Below are 19,239 nucleotides of genomic sequence, written 5' to 3' on the forward strand. Positions count from 1 at the left end.
AAGGTGAAAAGAAAGAAAAAAACGAAAGAATTCAAAGTCAATAAATTATTTTTATATATTTTTTCAATTTCATTTCACTTAATTTTCTTTATTGTAATAATTTTTTCTATTGTATAAAGATTAAATAATTTTAAAATGTATTAAATTTTAACTAATTTTAATTATATTTGATTTTTTTTTTGTATTTTTTATAGTGAAATCAAACATGAGAAAATCATTTTCTTTAGTATTTTTTTTTCTTAATATTTTTTAAGAACCAAACATAGTATCAGTGATTATTTAGATAAGGAGGATAATAAAAAATAATTGATTAATTAGATAATAAGGTAAACTATTTAATAAAAACTAATTAAATTTTTATATTAAAAACTTTAGTTAAAATTAATTATTAAATGAGGTAAGTTGAGATGAAATAAAACAAACTTTAAAGGATATTTTAGACATTTTATTTAATTCTTTTAACTATGACATCATTAATCAACCATGAAAATATTTCGAGATTTGATAACATCATTTTGGGGATTGTTATTGTTATGCTACATTATGATCAAGTGATGTCAATCTAATTTCAAAAATTTGAGGGTGATTAAGTTTAATTGTCAAGTAGTCGATGGGGCACCCATGTAATTTTCCCCAAATATATATTTTTATAAATTAAAGCTAAACGCGTTAGCTTTTAAATAAGAAACTACAGATTTGTTTGATAACCATTTTTAAAAATAATTTTGAAAAACAATTTTTAAGAATAGTTTTTTTTTATATTTTATAACATAAAAGTTTATTTAAAAACGTTAAATGCTTTTAATTTGTTTTTAATATTTTCAAATATATTTTAAAAATAATTTTTATATTTATTTTATATTTTTTAATCATTTTACATGTTTACATAATTATTTTTTAAAATAGTTCATCACAAAATAAATAAAAAAAATAGAAAATAATTAAAAGATATTCTATGAAAATGTTTTCTTTCTTCATAGTTTTTTTATTTTGAAAAACATAAAACAGTTATTAAACAGGTTCTTGGACCGAACTTTTCCATTGAACTCTAATTCTAAATAATTTGATTTTTTTTTTCCTTTGGGTAAAAATATTTTATATGATTAAAATATGAAATAATATCTTAATATTTTTAAAAATAATTCATTTTAAAAAAATGTTTTCGAAAATAAAATTTGAAAACAGTGTCATTTTCCCTATATTGAAAACAGTGTCATAGGCGGGAAAGAGAGGTTCAGAATTCACAAGAACTCAGAAGAGAGAGAGAGAGAGACGCCCATCACAGCCGGAGATGAAAGCCACCGGCCGCCGCCGTCCAAAGGACTCTACACGCCCACCGCCACCACCACCTCCCTCCGTCGGCCATCACCGCCAATTCAGCGGCGACCCTGACGCTAGTTTCGCCAGCAGTCGCCCTTCCTCCCTTGGAATCAACCGCTCCGGCGATGCCCTCACCGACTGGTCCTACCAACTCTCCGCCATCCGCACCATTAACTCCTTTATCGCCTCCCATTCCTCTCCTCTCTCCCTCAAACCCCCTCTCCCCTCCGCCAAAGACATTTCCGAAACCCTAAAATTCCTCATCTCTCAACTCGATTTCCCCACAACCAAACTTGAAGACGATCTTCCTATCCTCCTCAAGCACCTCAATTTTCCGATCAAGCTCAACAAGTCCGCTCTCAAAGCCCACGGAACCCCACATGCTTGGCCTTCCCTTTTAGGCGTAATGCATTGGTTGGTTCAGATCGCATTGTATAATGACCATTTTGTGTCGAGTTTGCAGTGTTTTGACAATACTTTTGTGTATGCATTGGATAGTTACTTGCATTATATTCGCGAGGATGATGATGGGATGGAGGCGGTGGATAGGGAGTTTATGGGGAAGTTGGAAAGGGAGAGGGACGCAGTGGCGGAAGGTGTGAAGGCATTGGAGAAGGAGGTGGCAGAGAGGGAGGGGAGGTCGGAGGAATTGAGGTCGGGGCCTTCGGCTAAGGAGGTTGTGGAGAAGGAGAGGGGGGTGTTGGAGGAGGATGTGAAGAAATTGCATGCAATAATCGCAGAATTTTAAGGAAGGATTGCATCAGTGGAGAAGATTTTGGAGGAGAAGGAAAAGGAGTTGGAGGTGAAGGTTGAGGAGAATGAAGAGCTAAAGAAGAGGGTTGAGTTGCAGACATTTAATGCGAGAGATGCAGAGACGATGAAGAGGGGGTTGCAGGCTGTTGAGAGAGATATCACGGAGGCTGAGGTTGCTAGGAATGGTTGGGAGAAGTCTTGGGAGATACGACAATTGGGCACAAGTTTGAGGGGCTCGAAGCTCTTTCAATTGAATGCAGCCAGGCTCTCAGGAGGTTTTCTTTTCCTTATCCACTTTGTTTGGCTTTCATACCTCTATAATCCATTCCACTAGGATTTTCTTAATTTCTTAAGTTGCATGCTCTAAAGTCTTTCTAGTAATCTTCAGTATGCTTTCTGGTAATTAATGATCATGGTAGAATAGAATCACGTTCTTTCTTAGGTTTGGTGTTGCTTGAAATTGATTTTCTCTAGTCCATTGAAGTCTACTATGATTCTTATCAACATTAGATCATCTACCTCCATGAATTAGATTACTAAATTTTTTTTTTTCTTTTTGATTTGTCTGTCATTTATGGGTGATATTATATATCTTCCTGTTGTTAGAAAACACATTAACATATACAACATTTTAGTATAACTTCAGTGACAACATAGGATCTGACTCTGTAATTATAGTATGACTAGTCAGTGATTCCTAAGTAGGATCCAACTGCTGTTCTGCTTAAATTATTTCAGTGAACATGCCCTTGAGGTCTGGCTCAAGAGTTAAAGGGTTGGGAGGGTTTGTGGGAAGTTCAAGGTTCAAATCCCAAGGGGGACAAAAAAATTTACCTAACAAAAATGTAAATAAAATTCCAGTGAACAAAAATTCGGATCAGGTGAATGTAGTTGCTGAACCATTCGATGGCTTATGTCTTCTTGAGTCACATGCATTATTTCCAAGTAGCCAACTCAAAATTCATTTGTTTACTTGTTTAATTGGGTTGTGATTCAACACCAACAATGGGTAGTTTCTGAGTCGTAATTTGCCTTACCTGCATTTATCTTTTGGGTGCATTACAGCTTTTGTATTGGTTTATGATTTCATGTTTGTTCATCTTCTGGAACCTTTTCAGCTAAGCGTTACTCTCAAACTGCTAACCATTCAGGAGCTTTGTCGAAGTAAGAAAAATAAAAAGGTTTTTAAGGTTAGTTGATGTTCATTCTTGATTTGGCTTATAAAAAAAATCTCCATTTAACACTTCCATCCTTGCAAGTTTTCTAATCATTTATTTAGACAGAGATAGGTGATAGCCCTTGGCAACCTCTTTTTTGAGGTAGCCGCCCCCCCAGCCCCCAGCCCCCCCTCCTTCTTCTCTCTCTCTCTTGGTATATGAATTTCAACCTGGAACCTTCCCATACCCACACCAACCCTTTGCCTCCTGAGCCCTGCCTTAGGAGCCTATTGTTTCCCTTTGCCCCATGTTCTCTTTAACTTTTTGAAGTAAACTAATGGTCATGAAGAGGCAACACTAAATACTTAATTTTCAGGAGCATCTTTGAATTGACAAATCAGCATGCCACCACATGCAACTCTTTCAACCCATTAAACTACAATTTATTGTGTGATTGAAGTATTTTCTCTTGGATGGTTTCCAGGTTAAAGTTAGGAAATGGTTTGCTGCCGTATGTGTTGAATGCCAAAGGGTCTTCATCTGCTGAGGTTTTGGGAATTGATTACAAATCAACGCTGAAGTGTTCACTTGACTCATTTGCTGATGACATAAATAAAAGCTCTATGTCAAAGTTGGAAGAGTTGATTTCTCTTCAGCAACAATCAGTTGAAAATGCTGCTAGGATTGAAGCAAAAAGAAATCGTCTTGCTGCACTTCAATCCAATAGTGATGAAGTAAGTGAATTAGAACTCATTTTTCTTGTTCTGCAGCTATGCATTTATATACCTCTCATGAAGAATAAAAACCCATGCCTTTTTTATATGCTTTTAGGGTGTCAACAGGAGCAGCCAGATTTTCACTTTGTTTTCCTAAAAATTTTAGAGAAGGGTAAAAGTATTGGTGATGTTAGATACAGATTAACTCCAGGAGGCAAAAAATTTGGAGAGGATGATGAATCCTCTACTCATAAAATTCTCAAAGACATTCCTGAAAATCTTGGGTACAAATAACAAGATTGATCATGTTACAAGAAATAAGAACTGCGCAGCACATAAAATATATTGCATGGATGTCACTCCAGGAAAACTAAAGTTGTAACCATAAGCTTCTCTGGTATTTTCTTTGCAATATAAAAAGCAAAATTGTTTGGAATCTTGTTTTCCTCTTCTTCTAATTTGTTTTCTTGAATTGTGATTTACCTATCAAAAATAAAATAAAATTGTTTTCTTGAATTGTTAATAGTTGAATGCACAATAGGAAAATTTCTTGGAAAATCAACCACCTGATAGGTCCTATTACAACATGTTACTGCGCTTAAATCAATTGGACTACAATTAGAATTCAAAAAAGGTGATAATTTAGATGTATTCAAATTTTGACAGAATATGTTGTTCCTAGAAATTCCATTGGGATAGCATACTGCTAAATTTCAGAATGACTCAAATGAAATATAGGAGAGAAAATAATTGGAAAGGAGTGTAGTACCACCTGATGGTCAATCTAAAATTTGGTACAAAGGGCAAATGATGTGTCAGTTACACAACCAGTGGTCACTCAATTTGATAGCAAGAGCTGCCTGGCCTAACCACCTGTCTAATGGGTGTGATGAAGGGGATAAGTTGAGAGATAAGTTTGTTATTCCTCCTAGAAACACTTCCTGGGAAGGTTGAAACTAGTTTTGAAGGTTGCTTTTTGGGAAATCTGAGCCAGTTGTCAGTTGGGGGTTATTATTAAGGGACAATCATGGGCATTTTATATCCATTCAGCTTTAGGGGTTGTACTCTTCTGGTTGTAGATGAAATCTTATCTTCTGGATGCCCTTGATGGACATCCAATTCTCACTAAGAAGATCTTACATTTCATTGCTAAAAACCATTATTGTATATAAGCAGAGCATGTGTTACCCACATTACAGCTTTTTGGCATCAAATGAACAGCTCAGGTTGTAATGTTCCTTCAAACTAATACAAAGGGTGATCCAAAAAGTGAACTACCATGGTTATGTCAGATTGGTCCAGAGGACGCAGGAGTTAAATGTCCAATAGTATCTATCTGGGGTGCATGCCATTGTTTCTGAAGTCCATTGATCAGGGTCAGATGGACGTTGATCAAGGGCCAGCTTGTTGTATGGTTTTGATATGATACCTAGGTGATGTGAAGATATGATGAATAACAAATATAGGGAAGAGGGAGAAAAAGAAACAATAAGAAATAGGAATATATGTTAATTTTCAGAATGCACATATCTTCAGGATGCCCTAGATGCACATACTCCAGATGCATAGTTCTAGAATTGTGTCCATTTTTAGAAACCGGACATTTGCTTTAGAAAAGTGATCTGAATATGCTTTAGTATAATTTAGTTGAGAATAGGCAGTATTTTCAAATTGGATTAAAAGGGATGATTAAACTGTTGGACATGTTGATGTAGGACAACCCTAGGATGGTTGCCTACAATCAAATAAGTGGGCTAGGGTTTTTATTTTTTAGGATTTAATTAGAGGAATAAAGAATAAAGTTTATGGTAAAGAAAAATAAAATAAAAAATAATGAGAAAGAAGATATGAAGAAGAAGAGATAGAAACCTTAGAGTTCCATTAAGGTCTTCTAAGAGTTTCACCTAGAAAAAAATCAATTGTCTTACCATTGAAAATTGCAAAGTATGCAAAAAAACATAATATTATTAATTATCAATCCATTACTTTGGTGAACATCAATTAGCTTTATTTATAGACTTCTTTAAGAAATCAAAAGCCTATTAGGATTCTAATATAACCTATTATGACTCTAATTCTCCTCTAAATTATTTAGTTGTTCCTAATTTGACTCCAATAAATACTAATCCTAATTTTATTCCAACTAATACTAATCCTAATCCAATTAAAGTTTATTTATGCATTTCCTTTCCTTTTTAATATACTTTAAAAGGCTTTCCCCCATCACATGTCTTGGGATGTATGACATGTAGCTCCCTAGCTAGTAGCTTGGGTTGTTCCTTCTATTGGTCCTCTCATTTAGGGGATCAGGTTGCTGATTGTTTGGCTAAATGTGGAGCCATGCAAATGGACTCTTTTGTAGGGTATTTTTTACCCCCTTTAGGTGTACATTGTTGCTATTTTTTTTTTAGGTAATTTTGTCCCCATTTGGACTTGAACCTGGAACCTCCCACAAATACTCCCCATCCCTTTGCCACTTAAGCCAAGCCTCAAGGGGTATGTGTTCATTGTCGCTTTATCTTTACAATTTCTTGTATCATCCTTGATTAGTATAGCTATCTTGCTACTCTTATTAGGTTTTTCCTCAATTTTTAATCATCCTTTATATTTTGGAAGGGTTTCTCATCCTTGGCTTGTAATTAAATTCATATCAATGAATGGTCTGTTTTGGATTTTTTTTTTTTTAAAAAAAAAAAAAATTGTTGGAGATGTCAATTGTTATTGCACATAGGTTTTCAGGCCCCAAATTTTCAAAGCAGCTTTGATGGCCTATAAAATGCTTAGAAATATTATTTTTGGATGATAATTAGTCCATACAAAGGATTGACTACATTTGATTCTTTTTCCAAGTATATCTTTTAGCAAGTAATTTTCCAACTTGCTGATTGGAAATTATGGTTAAGGCTTTGACTATATTTGACATTATCTTAAACAATGCTTGCATAGCTATGCCATATAAAGTTATTCCATTATTAAAGAACTCCATATTTAACATCAAGAGATATTGACTAGTGTCTTCCTAATAATGTGATTTTATTAATAAGCTATTGAATAGTATCATCCATCACAGAATTACTCTTAGTTTCTGATGGATCTGATGTTTAACTTGATTTTGCAACATAAATTATTGGGTTGCACATGGTTTAATCTAATTGTTTTTTGTTCATGAATATTTATCTTCTGGATTGATGTTTGACAAGGAATCAGAATGAATACTTTTTAGGCTATTGTTGTATGAGGTTAACCATGGATAAATAATCAATTTGTCAGGTGGAAGCTCAATTAAATTTTTTGAAGAAGGAAACACAAAACTACACCTCCAGATGTGCAGCGGAAGCTAAGAAGTTGGTGGAGGATGTTGAGATAGAAACCCATAATGTAGATATTGTGGAAAGAGAAGTGGCAGATGTTCTGGAGGTATAATTTTGTTCTTCTTGTCTTAAATAGTTAAGGATATCAATATAATATTGCCAGGGTGGATCTCGTAAACCTGAAAGAAACTTATTTTAACATAAGTTGGTTTCCCTTTTCAGAGATAAAAATACCTACCTGGCTCTATAGTTGTTCTTGATTAAGGTGAATAATATTAAAAAATTCAAGGGATTCTGACTAGACTTTGATGTTGTCATGAAGACGTCCAAATTGAAGTTGCAGGAAGCAATCAAGCAAAATGAGGAAGAAATTCAGATATGTGCTTGGGAACTCTGTGCTTTGGTTGATTCAGTTTCGAAACACAAAGAGCACATGGCATCAAAAATTTCAGAGATGAAGAGCAACCTTTCAGAAACAGCAGGAGCTGTATCAGATTCTTACAAAGGCTCCTTGTCAGCACAGTTTGGTATCACTTTGGATACAAGCCACTGACCCAATAGATTATTCGTTTCTGTGACACAAGTTCTTTTTCTTTTTCCTTTTCTTTTAGGGTAATGGACTGATTTGTATTGTATGTATACTTGTCTTAAATATTTGGTACTAGCAACTTGCCCTATGGTAACAATGTGGCTTGGGTTGAGAATGGTATAAAGATGAGCCTAGGATTGACAATGGAGCATGGGATGGATCTGAAGGTTCAATGGAAATTTGTACAATAGGGTTTTGGCAGGTGAGAAAATGAAAATGGATGTTGATGGAACTGAGAGTCTGAATGCCCTATGCACTAAATTTAGAGCATCTATAATTTGGGAATCAATACTTTATGTGATTAAAGACCTAAAAAACCATGGAAATCATGTTTGTAACTGGGGCTATTGTTTTGCTTTTATTATGAAAAATGTATGTCAAAGCCAACTTAACGAATGTAAATTAAAGCATGTGCCAAGATATAACTTCCCATTTTTCCGAGTTAGCCCATCAAAGAGTGGGATGGAGGTTAGAAAAAGGTGCAATGAGATGAAAACATTAACAATGGGTTTCGGTTGGAAAATGTTTTTCATTTTTCATTTATTTTTATTCTTATTTTTTTCTTATCTTGAAAATGCCTTAAGTCAAAATAAGTGAAAATCATTTTTAAAAATGGAAACTATAAAGCACCTTTTTGTTTAAATTGTTTTCATTTGTAAAGAAAACATAAATCAATATTTCAGAAATAGAGTTTTAAAAATAGAAAATATGGAAACACCAATTTCGTGTTATCATAATTTTCCTAGGAAATATTAAAATTATTTTCTAAAAAGGTGAACAAAAAAAGGAATAAAATCATGTGAAAGACTTTATGATGCCTATTTGCATTATGCATGTTCCTTTTTTTTTTTTTTATATTTTAATATTTGTCTTTTGATTAAATAATTTCTTTAAAAATTATGTTTAAGTAGGTGTTTGGTAAAATTTATTACTTATTACTTAATGATTTAAGTTGGTTTTAAGTTAAATGGTTCTTAAGTTGTAAACTTAAAACTTATTAATTATTTTTTATTTTAAGTATTAAGATTATTTAGTAAAGTTAATTTAAGATTTATTCTAAATTGTCAAATTGACATATTTATCTTTATTAATTTTAACTAATAATTATATTTTCACTAATCTTAGACAATAAATTTATTTGTTAAATATTCATATTTAAAGCATCATAGATACAAATACAATCATAAAATATTTATCATAAAAAATGAGTTATAAATGTAGGCAAATATCGTAAAAATGATTTGAAATTAAGAATAAGTTAACTATTTTGACTTAGAGTTAATTTTATTGAAACCCTTCAGGTTTAGTGTAAGTACATTAAGCCACCATAGATTACAAATTTCATCAATTAGCACCTCTATAAATGTATTATATATATAAATTTTAGTTTTTAAATAATAAAATTTAGATTTTAGTGAATTGTTAAACACTCCTAACTAAAATATTTTTATTTGAAATCTCTTAAAAAATAAATTTTTTAAACAAAATAAATTTATGAGGGTGATAATTGATGAAATTTGAAATCAACAGTAGTCGAGTATATTTATACTAAACCTCATGGGGTTTCAATGAAATTGACCATTTTGACTTATTATTTAAAGTTAAAAATAACTTTAAGTTGTAATATTAAGTTATTTTATTAAGTATGCTTAATATCTTTATTGACTTAAATTAAATTATTAAATCATATCATGTCACTAAGTTGATTTATCAAACACCTTTAAGTTAACTATTTTGACTTAACACTAAATTTATATTATAATATTAAGTTATTTTACCAAACATAATTAATCTACTTAATAATAAATTAAGCTATTAAGCTATTAAGTTATATTAAATTATTAAGTTGGTTTACCAAACACCATCCAAAAGATGTTTAAAATTACATTATCGAATTATATTTTTTCTATTAATTTTATAATAAAATCCTTCTTTGCTTCAACCATATATATACTAGGATCCATCCCACAATTGTAATGTAGTGATAGTATTGAACCATGAATATTCCATTCATGTATACATGCCACATTAATAGGTATGATTTTATCATTGGTATCTTGAAACACAAAGACAAGTATTAGGTTATGTCTAGTTCCCAAAAGGTATTAAAAAAATAATTTTTTAATATTTGATATCTCATGAAAAATTGGAAAAATAAATAAATATTATTAAAATTATGTGTAAAATGAATTTAAAATAACAAATAAAAATAATTTATTAATTTTAAATATAATTTTGTTATGCTTCTTCATATTTTTTTTCCTTGTACTTTTTCTCTTTATTTTATTTTCCTCAATTTTTTCAGAAACAAATCATAACATTAAAGAATTTGTTAATTGATCATGAATCAATAACAATTATGTGGGAATTATTAAGTTGAAAGTTAGCTCTTGAGTAATAAACCCCTAAAGTTAATGAACCTAGCCGAGTAAGACTAGAGAATGGTATTAATTTAATACTTTTGAAAAAGAGTTTAATACAAAAGTATTTCATAACACTTGAGTTAAAATGTGATGGTTATAATGTGTGAAATGTGATACAGACCTTTGTCACAACGTGAAAAAATTAACAACTTCAAGAGACTTGAATCGTCTATATGCCACATGAGAGCTTTGAAAATACTTAAATCCATGACACTTGTCTTTCACTACCCGGAGAAGCTCCAACCACTAGCTTGAAGATATAGAGAGGGTGATATGCTTCATATGCAACATCAAGGTCAATTACATACCCATAAGAATTGCCTATAACCACACATCTTATAGGCAAAAACATATGTCAATTCAAGTTTTCATTTTTTTAAACATTCCTAATTCACACTTTCAATACACAAATTGTAGTATCTTTCTTGATGGTCATGATGGTAAGCAAGACTGATCATATGCAAGAGTAGACCACCTTAGCAACATTTGGAATCTCACTTGCATCTTGAGATTAACTTCTCCTCATTGTCCTTAGGTTTCCACCTACAAATAAATTATAAAATACAACATTTCAATTTCATAAACATAGTACAACAAACACACATTATAATTATTAATCCAAGTATATTTCACATGGTTGCATTTGATTTCTAAGAATCATTTTCATGTTCCTTCATACTTTCTTGGATTTTTTCTTGAGAAAATCATTTTCACGAGGATTTTTCTTCCCTTATAATTTCTTGGAACCAAACATAGTGATAGGGAATCACATATCATTAGATACACTTCATGCTAATGAAGCTAGAATCATAGCCCTAAAATGTTTAAATTATAACATCATCGTCAAAGGAACTAAAAACATATTTAATGGTGTTAACCATTAACTTAAGAATTAATTCAAACATATATAAATTGTTGTTTACCTATATCAATAGCAAGGAATTTATAACTAACTCTTATGGTGCAGATGGAGGATTTAATTTAATATAATGATACTTAGTGCCTTATACCAAGCACATGAGAACAAATATATATCCTAGTTAATTGTGGATTGCGCTACAACTTTTTTTTTTTTTTTTTTAATAATCGAGGAACCTTCCATGACCAAGCCCTTAGAACTCTATGGGGAACCAAACCTCAGAGTGCTAATCACCCACAACAACTAGCACTAAGTAAATTCAAGGTATCATTGGTGGCAGAATTTGAACCCTGAACCATGTACCACTTACTGGGACCACACTTCTCAATGTTCGCTACCCTAGTGGTTTTCAACTTATGTTTGGTTCCCATCGAGTACCAAGAAAACAATAAAAAATGTCAAGGAAAATGATAAATATTTGGTTTCATTGTGAAAAATATGGAAAAAAAAATTAAATATAATTAAAATTAGTTAAAACTATATATATTTTAAAATTATTTAATTTTTTTATAATGAAGCATAATAATTGAAATAAGATTGAAGAAACATATGAAAATAATTAATTAACTTTAAATCTAGTTTTTATTCTTTTTCACTTTGTATTTCCTTTTAATTTTTTTTCTCTATTTTCTTTCCTTTCAAGTTTTTCAAAAACCAAATATAATAGAACAAAAAAGGGATCAAGGGAAAGAGAAAATAGTAAAGAAGTTGAAGAACTATAATCAATTTTCTACACGTACTAAAAGAATATATAAATGAACAAAATGACTTACAATAAGTTGATAGGAAAAAACATAAACTCCACCAGCAGCTACCACATGTGATTTCGTTCTGATTGGTACTATCACAAATTTCACTTAAGATTAGTATGATCAATTTGTTAGGTAAACTTCATGAGCATATCAGAATCATAAGTAAATATAAGATTAATCCAAAACTTCCATCTCAGAAAATAGACAAGAAGTATGCATGTTTAAACATGTTTTAGAATGCTTAAAGAAATTTAACTCTTAAATACAAAAACCATAAACAATTTGACTCTTAAAACTATTAAAATCACTATATGGGAGTTTTATTATTTACTTCCAACGAGTAAGTTTCTACATATATCTACCTCATGATACATTCAAATTTAACTTCTAATTTGTATACATGATCTTCTCTAACTAATTTTGATAACTTATTCAAATTTTATCTTAAAAGCACGTAGAAAAAATTAATTAATTAATATTATGTCTAATAAGGTAGTAAAGAATCCCTAGAACTTCATAATCACTTTGTAGAGGTTTTTAGTTAACTAATTAAATAAATAAATAATGAAAAAAAAAAAGCTATTCACTCTATCATATCTATGCTATATCTAAAAAAAAAACTATACATGTTTTTAAACTAATGATGACTTTCAAAGTTAGCCGAAGTTATTTTTCATATTTTTTGAAAATGAATAAATTCTATGAAATGTATTACATGCACAGGCATGATATCAATCACTATAAACTATGTTTGAATCATAGAGAGCACTTAGGAAATAAAAAAACACTAAGGCAAATTATATTTTTTATACTTGGTTTTCCTATAGAAAATATAAAAGAAAATACAATATAATTAAATTTGATTAAAATTTTATGTATTTTAAAATTATTTAATTTTTATATAACTGAGAAAAATAAGTGAAATGAGTTTTAAAAAACATATAAAAATAGTTTATTGACTTTAAAAATAATTTCAAAAGGAAAGAAGTTGGAATATATGAAAAAGGGTTGATAATGCACCTGGTGATGGAGAGATCGGTGTTGTCACCAGAGTTCTGATGATGCTCCAACATGGGCATATGATTTCGTTGATCTCCCAAATATATAACATTGATGCCGCATTTTTTTATTTCCATCTTATCCCCACTAAATGAAGCATTAATATGTGTGTATTTATAGTGAAGCTCTTCCGGAATAGCACTCTTAGGATACCAATAAACGCATACTAGACCTCTCGAATCTTTAAAATTAGCATGGCACTGACACCAGCATTCAAGATAGCATCGAAAACTACGCATACTAGATCCATTGCAATGTAAATTCAATTCACACCGGAAATCATGGCGGTGAGTTGGAAAATCATGGCTGTAAGATGGACGATAAACACATGATAGAACAAATCCTGGGAAGTCAGGATCTTCACACCAATTAATTGGAAGCTTTTCTGTTACTTCACTTCCCGATTGATACCTTATCCACTCTGGAATTCCACTACTTTCTGGAATAAAAGCACTGAGTTCCCACCTATTAAACTCCTGCACAAATTATTGTGTAAATATTGACTTTATATAAAAAAAGGTTTAAGTGGCATAATTAAATATATATATATATATATATATATATATATATATATATATATATATATATATATATTACATTACCTCTGTTGTGGATTTCAACCAGTTGAGGTGGCACTGCCAGAGCAGACGTGATAAATCTTCCTTGCTTGTGCAAAGGTGTGCGTCTATTGCTTTTAGACTTAAAGGAAGCACCTCAAACTTTCGGCAATTAGAGAGAGAAAGCCTGTTAAGAGATTCAAAGTCTCCAATGCTTTCAGGCAGATCCTTAATACCAGTATTTCCTAAATGAAGCTCCTTTAAACTTTTCATGTTCCCTCCCATCTCCGGAAATTTCTCAAACTTTGAGCAATAAGAGAGATCGAGAAACTGAAGAGATTCCAAGTCTCCAATGCTATCAGGCAGATCCTTAATACCAGTATTTTCTAACCAGAGCCGCCTTAAACTTTTTATGTTCCCTACCTTTTCCGGAATTTTCTCTAACTTTGAGCAATTAGAGAGATCGAGATCCCAAAGAGATTCCAAGTCTCCAATGCTATCAGGCAGATCCTTAATAGCAGTATTTCTTAAATAAAGGTTCTCTAAACTTTTCATGTTCCAAAACTTCTCCGGAAATTTCTCAAACTTTGAGCAATCAGAGAGATCGAGTTCCCGAAGAGATTCCAAGTCTCCAATGCTATCAGGCAGATCCTTAATAGCAGTATTTCCTAAATGAAGTAACTTTAAGCTTTTCATCTTCCCTCCCTTCTCCGGAAATTTCTCAAACTTTGAGCAATTAGAGAGATCAAGAAACCGAAGAGATTCCAAGTCTCTAATGCTATCCGGAAGATTCTTAAGCTTATCACAGCTTTCCAAATTTAAGACAGTAAGCTTCTTCATATTTCCAATAGATGGGTGAATATCGATCAAGCTTACACAACCTCTAAGATATAGTTTCTTTAAATTTGGCATACTTGACTCTGGCATTTGACTGAGCTTCCTTGAGTAACTCAGATCAAGGACCTTTAACCTTTCAAGATCCTGTACAAAAAGAAAATTAGTTTCAATAAAGACATAACTATCATAAATTTCAAAATCAATACAAAGAAAAAAAAGTCATTATTAAATGATAATAATACCTTATTCCCTTGCCACAACTGTTTTATGTTGCTACAGATCAAGTGAAGTTCAACAAGCTTCCCTCCATCAAAGTTTGATGGTAAAAAATCTAAAGGATATCCATCCCAACGAAGATACCTTAACTCATAAGGAAATTCAAATTTCATGTCAAGTCGCATTTGAGAAGTATTTTTTATTATAGCATAATAATCCTTCTCACGAATACCATTCAAATGATTATAATAGACACCTGAATGAACTTTGAGCAATCGAAGTCTAGTCATCTTTGCAAAAACATTTGAATTGGAGCATACTCTTTTTAACTTGGACAAGTCCAAGGATATTGTTTCAACTGTATTTATTCCCTGAAAAATAACAACAATAAGACAAACATAAATACAAACTAGCTCAACTTATATGGATATGTAATTTCTTGTACAACAATGATATTATTGAAGTTTATATCTTCAACTAGTGCTTAAGTGAATTCATGCACTTGGCTCTTACCTCATATGCTGTAAGTGCACGTTCAAAATCACAGGGATCCCACAATCTGCTCCATTTGTTTGGCTCATAAGGAAATTTTTCACGAACAATGTCCCAGCCCATTTGTTGTATCAAATCATGCATACGTATTTGGTTCGATGGGAGAGTTATAAGACACCTATCATTTAGATTTGTTATTCCTATTTCTGCATGGAAATCACAAGCATCCAATATTCTTGACACAAAATACCTATTTTCACCTTTAAAAAAACAGGCAACATCAAGAAATATATTTTTTTCTGTATGACCTAATCCATCATAGCTTCGTTTAAGCACATTGTGAATTCCTGCTTCAGGTTCTCTGTCCAATTTACGCAATTCACTTTCCCATTCAGGTATTGTCTTGTTGAATAAGAGAGAACCTAGAACTTTTAGAGCTAATGGAAGCCCTTGACAATAGCCTACAACACGACATGCGAGGTTTCTGTAATCTGATTTGGGAAGATTTTGTTTAAAGGCATTCAAACTGAAAAGTTCACAAGCTTCTTCAAAATCCAATCCCTCAACCTCATATGAGTAATCCACTTCTTGTACATCTAACACATGTTTATTTCTAGTTGTTATGATGACTCTACTTCCTTCTCCAAGCCATCCACGATTTCTAAGTAAATATTCTAATTGATCTACATCATCAACATCATCAAGAACTATAAAAGCTCTTTTAGCTAAGAGAATGGCCTCTATCATACTTGCTCTGTGGGCAATGCCATTTATATTTTGACTCCCCTCTTCCATTAGGATATCAGCAAGAAGTTGATTTTGTAAGGGAGATACACCTTGGGTCTTGAATTTCTCTCTAATATCCTCAAGAAAGCTCATACATTCAAATTCGCAAGAAAGGTTATTATATATAACCTTTGCAATGGTAGTCTTACCTATCCCACCAACTCCATATATCCCAACAATACGAACATCACTAGATTCCATATGCAACCGCAAAATCATCTCTTTTACATGGGAATCTATACCAACTAAATTGGCACCAACATCAAGCCTCTTACATTTCAATTGACGGAATATGCTATTAGTTATTTCTTTAATTTGATTGGACTCGTACCTGCCAATTATAAAAGTACAACATGTTACACAGTGAGCCACAATGGTAAATAAAACACATTACTTTTGACATATTTACGAGAAATAAATTATAGTAGAACATAATATATCAAAGATATTAGTTCATTTACATTTTTGGGACATTTTTCTTTGTATCAAGTATGCATGAGAATAAAAAAAAAAAAAAAAACATGAATTTTGAATTTTGTTAGTTGTGCTCCTCGTGCGGCATTATCATTTATGCACATTTCAAAAACGCTTTAACAGCCCACGTCAATTAGAAACCTTGCAGGAGCAAATATTTTATTCTTTGAAATTCGTTTTATATCTTGTAATGCTTGAAGCCTCATTGTAGATATAGTACTCAACCTCTTAATATAAGAAGTTTTTAGTTTAAAGACCCCATTTTCAATTCCTCAAGCTTCAAAACTTATCTATCCGCAGCATCATCTCCTTATTATTCATTTATATAATAAAAAAAAAAAATTAAAGGCTTGCAAATAAGTTATTCATTTATTTTTATTTTGAGTTGATTTCTTCAGCATCATCCATAAGAAAATTAAGTGCCTAACCATTGTTTTTTATTGTCTGTATATATACACACACAAACTCTTAGGGGAGTTGAATTCCAACTAAACAATTTACATCACATAATTTTGTTATTAGTAGTTGTCACATAATTAATCAAACTATTTGGTCAACTTGTTCTCAAATAAAATTGGTTAAATAATTTTGTTATTGTTACTTGTCACATAATTTGATTAAGTTGTCCTATTAATACACGAGATTGATTAATTCAAAATTTTGAGGCGTGTAAATAGATAGTAATAATCATTAACTTTATTGTTACTTGATATATAATTATTCAAACGAAAATTTCAAATAAATTGATTAGTTTTTGTAACATTAATGCGGATTGAATCTTGAAAATTGAAAAATTAGTAATAAATTTTGATTAAATTATTTTAGACATAGATTCTCATAAATTGATCTAAAATAGTAAAACTTATTAATTGGGTTTAATCCGTTCATTCTACCATTTAATCAGTTCATTGCAACTACTATTAACAAGAACCGAAAACAATAATATTAGTAATAAATAACAATAATAAGAATAATAAGAATAATAATAATAATTTAATTTGTAAATAAAACCCACTAATGAAAGAAACGTAAATTGCATGCCCATTAAATTAATATAGATGCCATCCATATAAATTGACTGCTTCTATGCTCAAATCAATACTCCAATTTCCTATTTTCTCCTTATTCATGAAACATACTCGGCTGCCCAAATGATATACTGGAATAAAACCCAACTTATAAATATAGCCCTAAAAAGCAATAGTTTATTTATTTATTTATTTTTATTTCGAGCACACAAATATATGGCCGTTTTTCTAATATGTTGACAACCTCAAGTTACAGTTTGTCTGGGAAGTATAAAAAGTGTCTTTACAAAAAAAAAAAAAATTAAGACGTTTGATAAAAAAATTTAGAATTACTTATAAACAGTAAAAAAAAAAAATCACTTATGATGGTTCTTTGAGAAATACTTGATAATTTTCCCAAAAATATATTTTTTTTTAAAAAAAAACTTTCACTAAAAGCATTTAAATAGAATTGCCTGCTAAAAGCACTCTAAAAATATTTTTAAAAAGTACTTATAATCTAAAAGTGTTTTGAAGAAAAAAAAATAAAATTAACAAAATTTAGAAAGTACTTTAAAAAAGGTTAGAAAAAATAAATTCGTGGAAAAGATAGCTGATTTTCTTAAAAAAAAAAAACACTTGTACTGAGATCATTCCCTAGAAAAGAATATCAAATACATTTACACATAAAAGATTTCAACTAAAAGCATTTTGAGGAGAAATTTGTGCTTAAGGAGTAGACCTCCAAATAAAAAATTTGAGCTTTTGTATTTCTATAAATATTTCAATCCACATCATCACTCTATAAATGCAAAACTAATCATTCCTATACTTACAAATAGTTGAAAGGAAATTAAAGTTACCCATCTAGTAGATGCCATCCAGAAAGATTGGCTGCTTCCGTCAAGGCCGTCCTCCACCTTGGTTTCTTGTCCTTCCAGTTTTCTTCATTACCGGCAAAGGCCTCTCCAAAACTTCCCTCTTGCTTTCGTACATGGGATGGATCCACATGATAGAAAATTGGGAAAACAGCACATCCCATATCTTTCTGGCACTCCATGATCTTTACCAACTCATCCAAACACCATCTCGAACGAGCATAGTTTTCAGAGAAAACAATTACCGAAGACCTTGATTCTTCAATGGCTTTCAAGAGTTCTGGAGCAATCGCTTCTCCTCTCCTGAGTCTATCGTCTCTGAAGGTGCGAATCCCTCTCCTACCCAAAGCACTGTAGAGGTGATCAGTGAAATTATAGCGGGTGTCTTCGCCTCTAAAACTCAAGAAAACATCATAAGTAATTTTTCGAGGGCTGGAAAGAGTAGAAGAAGAAGAAGAAGCTCTGAAGGAGCTTGTGTAAGCCATTCTGGGTTTCTATCTCAAAAGTACAAAGACAGTTTAGAGGGGTTGATTCCTCTTCAGGATAGTGAGTAAATGAGGAGATTGTGCAACCCTAACTTATAATCAATCTAAGAAGTTGGGAAGGCAAGGCGCCTTCCGGGAAGTGAAGAGGAAAGTTAGGGACAGCTCTGTGTCTCTGGGGTCATTCAATCTTGAATTAAAGCAGCTGACCCACTCTCTCTCTCTCTCTCGGGCCATTCAATCGTCTTCATTACGCTCCTCTACTTTACTCCCCCACCAAGTTATTTTATTTTTTCTTAAAGCACATAAAAAAATATTAATAAAAAGTTAAAGTTGACAGAAACTATACGTGCTGGTCCACAATATGAAAATGAAAATATATTAAAAGAAAAAGGAATGGATTGATATATTTTACTCCAAAGACAGTTTTTAGGCTTGGTTTCTCTTGAAGATGGTGAGCAACTGAGGAGATTGTGCAACCCTAACCAGGAAGTGGAGAGGAAAGTTAGGG

General features: G+C 31.6%; 1 protein-coding gene and 1 pseudogene across 4 annotated transcripts; one reads left to right on the forward strand and one right to left on the reverse strand.

Annotated features, from left to right (window-relative positions):
• The first annotated feature begins 1,242 nt into the window (after positions 1-1,242).
• LOC117926362 lies at positions 1,243-8,078 on the forward strand (annotated as a pseudogene).
• A 2,266-nt stretch (positions 8,079-10,344) lies between these two features.
• LOC117926360 (disease resistance protein RPV1-like) lies at positions 10,345-18,909 on the reverse strand. Of its 4 annotated transcripts, none has more exons than XM_034845451.1 (7): positions 18,232-18,909; positions 15,123-16,218; positions 14,636-14,980; positions 13,602-14,537; positions 12,961-13,475; positions 11,962-12,019; positions 10,345-10,812 (listed from the first exon to the last, which is right to left on the reverse strand). In XM_034845451.1, exons 1-7 carry the CDS (start codon positions 18,729-18,731, stop codon positions 10,801-10,803), a joined length of 3,462 nt encoding a protein of 1,153 aa, XP_034701342.1. In that variant the 5' UTR covers positions 18,732-18,909; the 3' UTR covers positions 10,345-10,800. The 4 variants fall into 4 exon arrangements, with proteins under 4 accessions (XP_034701342.1, XP_034701340.1, XP_034701341.1 ...); XM_034845449.1 differs by having other exon boundaries at positions 11,962-12,044; XM_034845450.1 differs by having other exon boundaries at positions 11,962-12,029; positions 18,232-18,908.
• Between the last annotated feature and the right edge of the window lie 330 nt (positions 18,910-19,239).

The sequence above is a fragment of the Vitis riparia genome, chromosome 12 (genome assembly GCF_004353265.1).
Source record: "Vitis riparia cultivar Riparia Gloire de Montpellier isolate 1030 chromosome 12, EGFV_Vit.rip_1.0, whole genome shotgun sequence".
Lineage (NCBI taxonomy): Eukaryota > Viridiplantae > Streptophyta > Magnoliopsida > Vitales > Vitaceae > Vitis > Vitis riparia.